The 13,097-nt window shown below is 44.1% G+C and overlaps 1 protein-coding gene across 3 annotated transcripts in view; it reads left to right on the top strand.

Moving 5' to 3' along the window:
• Positions 1–13,097, top strand: part of GPCPD1 (glycerophosphocholine phosphodiesterase 1) — a 733,645-nt gene that overhangs the window by 248,400 nt on the left and 472,148 nt on the right. For all 3 annotated transcript variants that reach the window (XM_078649507.1, XM_078649508.1, XM_078649506.1), the window contains one exon: positions 9,749–9,992. In XM_078649507.1, the coding sequence (XP_078505633.1) occupies positions 9,749–9,992 (244 nt within the window). The remainder of the gene's footprint in view (positions 1–9,748; positions 9,993–13,097) is intronic.

The following is a 13,097-nucleotide window of genomic DNA, read 5'->3' as shown; positions in this document are numbered from 1 at the left end:
ATCTGAGGAGCATAGGAAGCTGACTGTGCAGGCTCTGATCGGCTCTAGGCTAGATTATTCCAACGCTCTTTACCTGGGCCTGCCAGAGTATCTGCTACAGCGGCTTCAAGTGGTGCAGAATGCGGCTGCTAGAGCTGTCTTTGGCTTAAACAGACGTGCCAGTGCAGCTGGTCTGTTGCAGACGCTGCACTGGCTTCCAATCCGCAAACGGATTGCCTTCAAGGCCTTGACTTTGGCCTACAAGGCTCTCCATGCGGTTGGAGCCAAGTACCTCCAAAAGAGACTCGCTTTCCACCACCCAGTCCGCTCTTTGAGGTCGGAATCCCTGTTCTTGGCGGTGGTCCCGCGAGTGAAAAAGGCTCGATTGGGAGGTCGTTCCTTTGCACTTCTGGCACCACAGTTGTGGAACTCTTTGCCTCTCACACTTCGGGGAGCCACCAGCCTACTTGTTTTTAGAAAAGGTCTTAAAACCTGGTTGTTTAGCCAGTAGGCTGTATATATTCTGTCTGCCCTATTTTATTCCTGCTTTCTTTTAACTGTGTTGTGTTATTGTATGGTAGTTCTCCTTACTCAAAGCGCCGGGACACTCTTTTTGAGTAGCCGCGCGCTATACAAAAATAAATATAACATAACATAACATTATTAAAGTTGTGCAATTAGTAACTGCTGCAAATAAGGGTCCGAAATTTGGGTTATTATTCAAGCCCATAGAACCCTTTCTAATTGTCAAACATATAAGGGGAGAAGAAAACCACCCATTTACTGATTCTACTTCTTTACATAGTTATATGCGTATGTGAAAGACCTCTCCTTTCATTGTTTTTAATCGTAGACATCAAAAGTTCCCGTAGTCCTTTTTGACCAATACCAGCCCCTTCACTGAAGGACCCAATATGTGTGAATTCACGCCCCTGTCCCTGGAAGACCGGCAACAGGAAGCCAGAAAGATCCTCGCAGAAGGAGAGTGAGCAGCTTCTGAAACTATTGATTGTGCTATGGACATAGCCAATATAAGCTTTCGTCAACTAGCAGGTTCGGCTGTATTACGTCGACAGGGTTGGTTGAAGGCAACCACATTTAGACCGGAGGTCCAAACGAAAGTTCTGGATATGGCTTATGACGGGGAAACCTTATTTGGCAAACACATAGATGATGCACTTCTCTCTGTCAAAAACGATACGGACACTGCCAGGTCCCTTGGTTCCCTTCAATACAGGAAGATTCCTGTCAGAGGAGCTAGGGGTCGTGGATTTTCCAATAGAGGGAATTACCGAAAAACATAGCAATATCAACTATACCAGACACAGTACAGGCAATCCTACCAACCTGCTGCCTACCATCCACCTACTACAAACGGTTTCTATCGCCAAGGGGGCCGAAAAAGAACATCATCCCAAGGCAAAGATAATGGAAGAAGACAGTGATTTCATCATGGTACCAGCCCCCCCTTCAATTTCTTCTCCCGTGGGTGCGAAAATATCCAGTTTTCTCCAACATTGGGTGAGCATAACATCAGACCGTTGGGTTCTAGATCTGGTCGCCTTCGGTCACACATTGGAATTCATACAAAAACCTCCATCTACGCCACCCAGGGGAGTCCCTCCCACTCGTCTTCACTTATTGCAGAAATAAATAAAGATTATGCTTGCGAAAGGAGCCATAGAGAAGATTGCAACTCTGCAAAGAGGCCAAGGTTTTTATTCCCGTTTCTTTTTGATCTTGAAAAAGTCAGGGGAATGGAGACCGATCCTAGATCTCAAGAAGTTAAACAAATTCCTGAGAAAGCAGACTTTCTGGATGGTGACTTTAGCTGAGATCCTACGACGTCTCAACAAAGGAGATTTCTTGACCTTCCTCGATTTAGAAGACGCTTATTTTCACATCCACATGCATCGAAAATGTCTCCGATTTGCAGTGGCTGGTACCCACTATCAAGTCAAAGTTCTCCCGTTTGGACTCAAGTCGGCCCCAAGGATATTAAAAAAAATGCCTCGCACCTGTGACGCAGGCTTTACATTCCCAAGGTCATCAAGTATTCCTGTACTTGGACGACTGACTGTTAAAAGCTCCTATGGCAAAACAAGCGTCCAAGACCACCAACACTTGTTTACAACTGTTCAAAAAATTAGGACTGACAGCCAACTTCAGAAAATCCTCCTTCACTCCAAGTCAAACAGTACCTTTGCTGGCAGCCAGGCTGGACACAGTTCAAAGCATGGCGCTCTTGTCAGAGGAACGTCCAAACTGGCTACGTCTGTTGTCAAAAAGCATTTCAAGAAAAAAGTCAATTTCAGTAAGGAAATACAAAGCACTACTAGGAATGTGCTCATCAGCAATCGATCTGGTTCCTTTAGCCAGACTCAAGATGAATTGCAAAGATAAATGGCTTCAAACGTCAGGATCTTTCGAAGACATAATTTGCATTACCCCAGCTATGAAGGCTGCAATGCAATGGTGGTTTCATACCCCGAACCTTGCAAGCTGACTTTCTTACAGGAAATACCAGATTTCATCCTGACTACAGATGCCTCTATGGAAGGCTGGGGTGGTCATCTGCAGGACCTTCAAATTCAGGGCAAATGGTCCAAGGCCCAGAAACAAAGTCACATCAACAGCCTGGAGTAAAAGGCCAGATTCCGCTCTGTGCAGGCTTTCCTTCCAAGGATTGCGGGATCTTCAGTTCTTATTCGTACGGACAACAGCACCAGTATGTTTTACATAAACAAACAGGGAGGAACAAAATCTCTCAAGCTGTCGACAGAAGCACAGGAACTGTGGGATTGGGCAACAGAACAAGGGAATCTGTCAAAGCCGAACATGTTCCAGGTTTGCACAACATGCTGGCAAATGCTCTCAGCAGAGCTACACACCAGTGCCACGAATGGGAACTCAATCAATCTCAGTTGAGGAGAGTGTTTGCTCTATGGGGGAAACCAGCTCTGGACTTGTTTGCCACGAACAACAATACCAAATGCCGATTCTATGGCAGCAGGTACCCTCTCTCAGGATCTCAGCGCAATGCCCTTTTGATGCGATGGTCGGGGATCTATGCCTATTCTTCCCCCCCCTCCCATTGATTCCCACAGTTTTAACCAAAATGAAACTGGAGGGGTGTCGCCTCATTCTAATCGCACCCAGGTGGCCCAGACAGCATTGGTTTCCGGAACTCCTTCACCTCTCAGAGACGAGACCTATTTGTCTACAGTTGTCTCCCCCTCTTCTGTCCAGCGACAGCAGGGAAGTACAGCATCCGATTCCAGATCACTACATTTGCATGCCTGGCTCCTGAATTCCTGGAGTTCAAGGACATGAGTATTTCTTCGGAGCATAGACATTCTCTCAAAATCCAGAGCGGAAAGCCCCAATAAAACGTACAAGCTTGAGTGGAAAAGATTCTGTCTGGTGCCATCGAGATAATCTTTATCCATTTCAGGTATCCCCTCAACCGATTTTACCATATCTTCTTTCTTTGACAAAATCAGGATTAGCTTTCTCTTCGGTTAAAGTGCATCTAGCCTCCATCTCTCGCTATAGAAGAGCTTTGAGTGGCCCTTCCCTGTATGCATAAAGTCTTGTCAAACAGTTCATGAAAGGACCTTTCTTTGTTTTCCCACCAGTGCGGGCACCTCCCCCCGGAATGGAACCTAAATGTAGTTCTCGCACAGCTTATGAAAAGGCCCTTTGAACCGATTGATAAGGCTGATTTGAAATACCTCGCATGGAAAGTCGCCCTTCTGACCCTTACTTCTGCCAGGAGGGTGAGCGAGATCCAGGCTTTCATGATCAAGAAACCTTTCTTGATTTTGAAGGACAATGCTGTGATTTTACGTACTAATCCCATGTTTATTCATAAAGTGCCTTAGTTTCACCTCAATGAGCCGGTCGATCTTACTTTCCGCAACCTTGAACTCCTGCGGAACAGGCGCTGCATATACTTGATGTCAAACGCTGCCTTAAATTTGATCTCCAAAGAACTAAGGACATTCGAAAAACTGATCAACTGTTTGTTGCTTATGGCCAAGGCAGAGAAGGTACTGCTATAACAAAAGCCACTATTGCAAGATGGATTTCTGCCGCAATCCAATTCTGTCATATCAAGGCTAACAAACCTCTGAAGAGAATGGTAAACGCTCACTTAACTAGAGCGGTTGCAACTTCAACAGCCTTATTCGCAGGGGTGACTTTGGCAAAGATTTGCCGTGCTGCAACTTGGAGTACCACACCTACTTTCACACAGCACTATTGCCTGGAATCCGCACAGGATGCTGATGCAGCAGTGGGCCAGACAGTACTTTGCCATCTTTTTCATTAAGAGAAGCCTCTTTCTAATCTTTAGGAAGAGACTTCTGTGTTTCTCTATGAATTGCAGATATTATATTTTGTAAGGGTAAGTTTATATGCACAGCGGAATCTTAGATCTGCCAATAAAGGACTTGCCCAGGTCCCTAAAATCCAGCAGACCAGCTTGGGAGGTAGATGCCTTTCCTATCAAACATCCATGCTTTGGAATGAACTGCCCATTTTGGCTCCTGAAGTCTTAAAATTTGCACCCCACAGGATTGCATAGACAATTTAAACAAGCACATAGATCAACTGCACACGCATGTTATGCGGTTAAATGGAAAAGATTTATACATTACTGTTTAGCCAAACAAATCCAACCACTCTCACCAACAGTGCAAGACCTTATTTTGTATCTTTTTTTATTTGCAACAAGCAGGCCTTGTAATACCTTTATCAGTTTACATTTAGCAGCTCTTGCTGCTTACATGCAAAACATACAGCATGTGCTGCTCTTTAAAACTCCCGTAATCAAGGCATTTATGGAAGGACTAAAAAGTAATTCAACCTTCCACCCCACCAGCACCAGTCTGGAACCTCAGTTTTTTCTCACTAGACTTTAGGAACCACCCTTTGAACCACTACATTCCTGTGATTTACAGTTCCTCACATGTATGGTAGGGTAGTTATCACAACTCTTAGGAGCATAAGTCTGTCTACATCAAGCGCTCACTTTAGAAGATCCCTCCTTACAAATCTTTACATCTAAATTAGTACATCGTACTTGTAGGAAGCTGGCTCTTTTATATAGTATACCAAAAAGAGGTATACTGTGTAAAGAGTCCAGGTATTCCCTTATATGTCGACAGGGGCATGCACTAGGTGCTCTTCCAGAGGGTAGTGTAGTTGAGCAGCCTTAACCTTATCAGAGAGGAGTGTTGGACATCTGCAATACACAGTCAATAAATGACTCCGTAAGGAGAGCCACACAAATTTATAAAAATAACTTATCTTTATAGACGTTTTGGCACCATGGTAATTGAAACCAAGTGAGTAGTTTTGAAATCTAAATACTTTTAAGTTTCAAAGTCGGCACAATGCAATTGTCAAAGGCAGCAATGTTATCGTATGGAGGAAAAACATTCACTGCATACAGCTACTTCACAGCGACTTACGGGGCTAAAAGTCCTGGACTTCAGGTAAGTATGGGCCAAGGTAGCTCACCAACAAGTCACCTCAGATGGCACTGGGGTGGCCAGGTGCAGAGGTGCTTTTCAACATCAGATGCCCAATGTTATCCTATGGGGAAATATGTTCTATCCAAATGGGAAAGGACTTTGCACACCTTGTGTGAGTTATTCCAGTTACTTGATAGGTGGTTGGTGCTAATTGGTAAATCCTCCTGAATGAGGACGAGTTAAATGCATGGTTTGCGTTACTCCCTAGACGGGAGGACGTCTCCAATTGCACTCCTTGGGATTTTCAATAATGTAAACACTCTTCAAAAAGATATTATTTCACATAATTTTTTATTCGTCATTCATCATCTTTATCATATCACTTTCTTCAATGATATAACTTCATATTCCAATAATTAATGTTTTAATTTCTCTTGCCGAATGCATTTCGGGCCATGCACTTCTTCAGGGGCTTGTTTTCTTTGAAGCGTTCAAGTACGCTAACCGTCGTCTTATTATACACGAGTTCCCTTTCTCGTCGTGCAGGCGTTTTGGAAAACGACTGCACGACGAGAAAGGGAAAAGTTGTTCCCGTTTACTTTTTCGAACAATCCCAGAGTTCGAACTTGTGTATAAAAAGACGGCAGTTCGCATACTTGAACGCTTCTAAGAAAACATGCCCCTGATTTATGGCCGGGCCCGAAATGCATTGGGCAAGAGAAATTAAAGCATGAATTATTGGAATATGAAGTTATATCATAGAAGAAAGTGATATGATACTGATGATGAATGACGAATAAAAAATGATTTGAAATAATCTCTTTGAAGAGTGATTACATTATTGAAAATCCCAAGGAGTGCAATTGGAGACGTCCTCCTGTCTAGGGAGTAACGCAAACCAAGCATCCTATGGGGAAAAACATGAACTGCATTCCGGCATTTCAGAGCGACTTATGGGACCAATCTCCTGGACTTAAGGTGAGTATGGGGCAAGGTGCAAGCCAACACCAACAGGTTACTTCGGGAGGCTCTGAAGCGTCAATGGGAATCGGTCTTGTCAGAAAGAGGCTGCAAGTTTGGACTGGGAAACTACTGAGGGCTGAACCAACAAGGATGCTCACAATGCTCATAGATTTGGGGACACCTTTGATCCAATTCCACTCTGGCCAGGATTGACGGGGCAGAGGTGTCTCGAGGTGTTCGGTTTTTAACAGCCCAGTCACCCATGGTCAGGCTACACAAAGAGGCTGCAGGTGGCGTTGATGAGTCCCCTCCTGGCAAACCCAAGGTGGGCTTCTTCTCTGGAGGGCTGGGGAAAACCCGCTTGTGCCGTTGGCCCACTTCAGCTCTGGCTTGGAGTGACAGGTGCAGTAGTGCTGACCTGGGTCAGGGTTTACAAACTCTGGGGTCGTCACAGTTCTTTCTTTGGTACCTGCAGGGTGCAGGGAAACATTCTCTCCTGTGGGGGAAGCCAGATTTGAATACCAGTGGCGGTGGGCTCTATGAAGCCCCCTGGTTTGGAATGCTGATTCGCAGGTCGTCCTTAGAGAGGTTGTAAACCCCCTCTGACTGAGCAGGCTTTTTTCCTAAACTCCTGAGAGGAAAGGCGTTAGGCCCTGGGGGTCAGAAACTCTCTGGTGGCAGGCCGACTAGTCCCAGTCAGCCAGCACACTAGTAGTTGGTAGGTTTTCAGGGTTACCTCTAAGGTGTCCTCTGGGTGCATGTATTATTAAGACCATCACTGGAATAAGTGTGGGTTTTTTAATACGAGATGCTTGATACCAAACATCCCTAGTTTCAGTGAAGTCATCATGTAGCTAGGGGACTCCTTTTTGGCCAGTGTCCATCACACATACTTAAAATGGCTTCCCTGGTCACTTGCACTGGCAGTAATTGAACTGTCCAGCACAGGGACTTATCTGCTCATGCAGATATGTCCACATATGTAATATATTACACCCTCCCCAAGGACTTTAAGGCCTGCTGTCGGGGTGACTTACAAATATTACATGCAGTATTGGGGGACATGGAACACAGGTACGTGACCTGTTGTGTTTTCACTTTTTAGAGCACCTTGCCATGCAGCCAACAGTGGCAGTCTGTATGAGTTTGGTGCTGGGTTCCTCAGATTGGCACACGATATGCTGCAGCTATTTGCTACCTAGGGCAATGGTACTAAAGAGAGTCCCTAAGGTACCACTTACTAAGGATGTAGAAGGGCGCCAATCGGCCTGGTCACTTTGGGATAAAACGACCAGTTGTCTTGTTTGGGGAAAGAACACTGGCACTGGGGACCTGTTTAGCAGGAACCAAGTGCACTTCAGTCAAAGTTGCATCAAATACCAAGCAAAAGGTGGGTGCAGGTGGGGCTACTGCAACAAAAACCCAGTTTCCTACAGTACTAATACAAAGCTCTTTCCTAAAGTGGTTTCCGCATTCCATGTGAATCAAACAATACAGGTACCAGTATTCTTCCCTAAACCAGATGCAGTCTCAGAAACGACTTTACACATGATGTTAAAAGAATATTAATGTATTACATCAAGTGAACGAAACGTTTTAGAGAAACACAACTTTGTGTTGTATTTTTAAACGCACAAAAAGTTTCCACTATGTACAAAGCTGGAATAGCAAGATGTATAGTCAGGGGTATTCAAACTTGCTTCCGCAAAGCGATCACTACCTGTAACGCAACAGGCTCACTCCACACGCAAAAAAAAGAGCCATTAAGGCTTTTCTAGGAAACATCACATTAGCGGCTATCTGTAAGGCAGCTGCTTTGAATACCCCACACACAATAACAAAACACTATTGTGTTGATGTCTTAGCTAATCAGCAAGCTAGAGTGGGTAAAGCTGTATTAAAAACACTATTTCAAACTTCTACGTCTGACACTAGTTAACCACACTTTTCGGGAGCACTGCTTGGCCTTCTGTGCTAGACATATATGTATCTAGGGCCAACACATGCTACGACTGTAAGCATTTATTTGCCGTGTTTAGTGCCTTAGATTCATATGCACATATTTTCTTCTGTAGTAGAACCCTTTACCTTACCTTTACGCGCATGCTCATCTTTTCTGTTACTATGCTGCTCCTATCCTAAAATCACTCAATGAGGTAAAAACTATCTAACAAAGGGGCCGATGAACATGCGCAATACAGACTATTGAAGAAGTCACCATACTTTGTGGATCGAAAGACTTCTTCAAAGAAAAACAAGTTGCAAACGTCCGAGCCCTACACTAATTTGCAGGAGTATGCTCAGCATATGAATCCACAACACTACGTCTTACAAAAAGATGCTTATAGTTTAAGTAACGTATTCCTTCTTTAGCATAGGCTTCTTTCATAGATTCGCACAGGACCGTCCTCCCTGTTCATGAGGTTACTGCATGTTCAAAAACAATCTATGAAAATCTGGCAGTTGGAAACTGAATCCTCTATCTGATTGGCTGAACATGTCAGGTAGATGGGTTGATAGTTGTCTTAGAATATTATATTTTTTTAAACATCAATTCTGTTCAAATACTGGTGTCTTAACTTTACCTACAAAGTGTACTCAGCCTGACATGGGGGAATAATTGAAACGTGAATCTATGCCAGATACCAATCCCGAAAAACTGTAGTTACATGTAATAACTTTTTGTTGTCCAGGCTCCCCTTCATTAAAACTGCTATACGTGGAATGTGGACCTATGCTGATGACAACATCCAGGATGTGAAAAGGGATTGCCAAAATGTAAAATTGTTTGTTTTCAGTCGTAAAAATCTATTCCACTTCCCTTTCCAAAGATCAACAGAATTTCTTTTCAAATGTTAAAACTGCCCCCAAGCATTATTAACGCAGGTACAGTCACTCCATTGATGTATGATTTGGCCACTTGTAGGCTCCTCTGGCCCCCTAAGGACGCAGTGTTGACCCTCTTGCAAAATGATTTTAACCCCTTGGGCGCGGCCGCGATTCTGCGCCTGTGCGGCACTTTTAATGAGTGGGCGGGTTCATGACGGCTCCCAGCCGTCATCAGCACACGAGCACTGTGATGCATGACGGCTGGGGGCCGTCATCAGCACCGAAGGGGTTGAAAGGATTTCTGGTTTTCTTTTTTTGACAGTGATTTTCATGGTTAGTACTTTATCCTATTAGCAAAAGGTCTTAATTCTTGTTTAGAGCGTGTGGCCTCATGCTTTTACATCAGGATAAACTAAGTTACTACTAAATATACGATGTACATGTCTATAATATTCATTTAAATTGTTAATCCACTTTTTTGTCTCCCCTTGCAATAGAGTGAAGCTTACACTAGAAGGTCCAGAGGAGGAGGAGGAAGACGAGGAGCAAGATAAAACATCTTTACTTGTGCTTCCAAAGATGGGAAACACCTTGGATATTGCCTTAATAAGTGACAATGAGTACCAGTCTCGGCACACACAACCAGAATGTGGTTATGCCTTGTTGCCTGATAGATGGACCGAGTATAGCATACACACCATGGAGCCAGCTAACCTGGAACTTCTCTTCGACTTTTTTGAGGTGGGTTTCTGTAAAACATTTAGTTGGACACTTGAAAAAAATCTACTTTTGTCAGCAGTTTGCTTCCAAGTATCCAGGTCTCTGGCCGTCCATTTAACAAACATTTTGCATGACAGCGGCCCATTCTCCAGATAAGGAAGTAACTTTTTTACATGCCTCCTTTAACACTCTAGATCAGAGAGGCATGTAAGTCTGTGTGTGCATCCATATGAGTATCTTCTCGCTGTCTCCCAAAGAATCTCCATAGATAATCATAGGGACAAAGTTCCACCCATGTGTGGGAGCCCTGAGCACTTCTTTCAATGCCACATTTTGTGTAGTATCTTGGTTTAACTTTGGAAAGGCCAGGAAGTAAAGTGATAATAATGCAACGTTTTGCAGCCTTCTGATCATTCATTTTGACAATTCCTTTAATTTACTTTAAGAGATGGAAGAAAACCCATCTATCTTTTAATTGCTGCTAAATATAAGTAAAATGGCATCTTTGAAAACCACCTTCACAGACCTGTTTTCTGCTCTTTTACAGTGAATAACCGGTAAAGATAGGGCAATATAACTGCATACGCTGCAATAATGTAAGTGGGACAATAGATAACTGTAATGTCACATTGACCTCCAATTACCTGTGACAGTTGAATTAGTTCTTTTTTTTATTCGGTCTCCTTCTGACAAGAACCTGGAGCACAGAGCTGGCTTTGTTTAAATAAATGGACTCAGTGATTGTATTCTCTGCTTAGAAGCTTCACACCACGCACCTTCCTCTATGCTCCCTCCTGACATGTAGACTAAGAAACTAGATTCAGTGGGCAGGAAAGCGTTTGGCTCTTGCACGAACACCATGAAATCAGTGAGCAGTTCTGCCCTTCCTGGAAGATTCAACAAGTCACTCTGGGACTGCCTGAAAGTTCATAAAAGACTTTCCCAGAGATGGATGCAAGGATTTCCAAGAAATAAATCAGTGGGCCATGATGGTTTCAACTAGGTCACCAGTGCTGCCACTGTTTCATCCATCCAAGCAGCTCATGGTTACTGCTATTGTTTGGCTTTGCATTGCTCATCCTGATTCAGACTCACAAGACTGAACCCTGCAAGATGTCTCACATGAAAACAGAGTTTTTACACCCTGCTATTGGTTCGATTGGAGTAAAGGAAGAAAATAGAAGACATTCCTACAGACCCTACAACGGCCTATACTTCCTTCAGATGGTTCAAACCTCTTACCTGCCTCCAAAGCAGCAACAACTGAGGCATCCGGAGGAATCAGTCCAGAGGCACATGAGTGTGTATAGTCTGTCTGGGGTCCAGTAGGTTTTGTGTAGTAACCAGAATGTTGTTTGTGCAAGGACTGGGGTGATCTTGTTTTGTGTGGCCGAGGACCACAGAGTTTCCCACTCCTGATCATTTAGTGGGAGATGTAGCTGTTTGTCCCAGTATTCGGTTCTTTAGCATTGAGTTTGGTGGTTTTTGGGCGTGATAGCTTGTAAATTTGTGAGACTTGGTGTTCTAGTTTGTTGATGTTAGTCACAAGGCGGAAGATCGAGGGTTGGGTGCTGATTCATTTTGTCTTCAATTAGTCTGCTTTTCTTTTTAGGAATCTGTAAAGGTCTAGGTCGTCTAGTTGATGGCCTGTTTTCAGGTCAGAGAAGGTAATAGGGGCTGTCTCCTTCTCTAGTTGGTGTGGAAAGCATATACCTTTGTCTATCCATGTCTCAAAGTTAATACTATTCCCCTTATATTTGATTTTGCTGTTTGACCACAGAGACTCTGACTTGGTTCCCCTGATGCTGTCCTCCATTATCCTGGCTACCTTTTGAAGTGCTAATTTTTTATTTTTAAATATCAGGTTAGATGTGCGTGGGTATGTGTTTGTCGTGAGTAGGGCAAGGGGGTGCAGGTTGTTTAGAATGGCCTTCTCTACCTGTAACCATGCTTGTGTGTAGTTGGGCGTCTGGGTCACCCATGTGTACCCTGTTTTACCAGGAAGGCTAGTTGGTAGACTTTGAAATCTGCTAGGTTCAAACCCCCCCATGTGTTTTAGCAAGCCTCAGTTTCTTAATACTGATCCTTGCTTTCTTGTCCCGCCAAAGGAATTTGGTGAGCATGTTGTTGATTTTTCGATGGAGGAAGTCTGTGAGGAGGAGTTGAAGCATGCTTTACAGATAGTTGATCATCGGCGTGATCATCATTTTTATTGTTTCTATGCATCTCCACCATGTATTAAATTTCGGGGACCAGGCCTCTAGCAGGTTCTTAAACTTTTCTAGAAGGAACTTTTCATAGTGGTGTAGGGTGCTGTACAGGTCTGTACCGAAGTGTATGCCTAGGTACTTGAGGTATCCTGTCTGCCAAGTCAAGCCCGAATCCCCCAGCGAGTCTGTCGTGCAGAAGATGTTTAGTGACTTGCATTGTGATTTTTCTTTGTTTAGCTTGTAACCTGATAGTTTGGAGTATTGTGCTATGGTGGTCATCAGGGCCTTAATGGAGGGCTTAGGTTCTGTTAGTATCAGGATATCATCCGCGTACGCGGCTAATTTTATGACGGTGTCCTTGATTTCGACCCCTTTTATGTTCTCGTTTTGTTTTATGTCTTGAACGAGGGGTTCTAGAGCCAGCAGAAAGAGTGTCGGTGGGCATCCCAGTCTGGTTCCCTGCTTCAGTTTGAAAGGATCTGAGAGTGAGCCATTAATTGTAATACGGGCTGAGGGGGACTGGTAGGGGGCCATGGTCATCCTTATGTATGTCTCACCCAGGTTAAAGGTCCACATGCAGTGCTCTAGGAAGGTCCATGAGACCTTATTGAAGGACTTCTCTGCGTTTAGTGCAATCGCCACATCTGGCTCCGGTTTCGTGGAAGTTTGTTCTAGAATGTGGTAGAAAAGTTGAGATAACTCCTTCAGCTCCTCCAGCCCCTCCAGCTGAAGGAGTTATCTCCTTCAGCTGGAGGGGCTGAAGGAGATAAGCTTTCCCAGTAACGAAGTTGAAGGCTGCCCCTAGGAAAGCTTATCTCCAGCCAAGCATGGATTCAAGCTTTCCAGTCGTTGCTTCCTGATTTTGCTAAAAAAACGTTCGGGACAGTTGCGCCTCCTAAGCATAATAGCCTCGTTT

The sequence above is a fragment of the Lissotriton helveticus genome, chromosome 6 (genome assembly GCF_964261635.1).
Source record: "Lissotriton helveticus chromosome 6, aLisHel1.1, whole genome shotgun sequence".
NCBI classification, from domain to species: domain Eukaryota; kingdom Metazoa; phylum Chordata; class Amphibia; order Caudata; family Salamandridae; genus Lissotriton; species Lissotriton helveticus.
The sequence above is the reverse complement of the archived record's forward strand: the minus strand, read 5'-3'. Positions and strand labels throughout refer to the sequence as shown.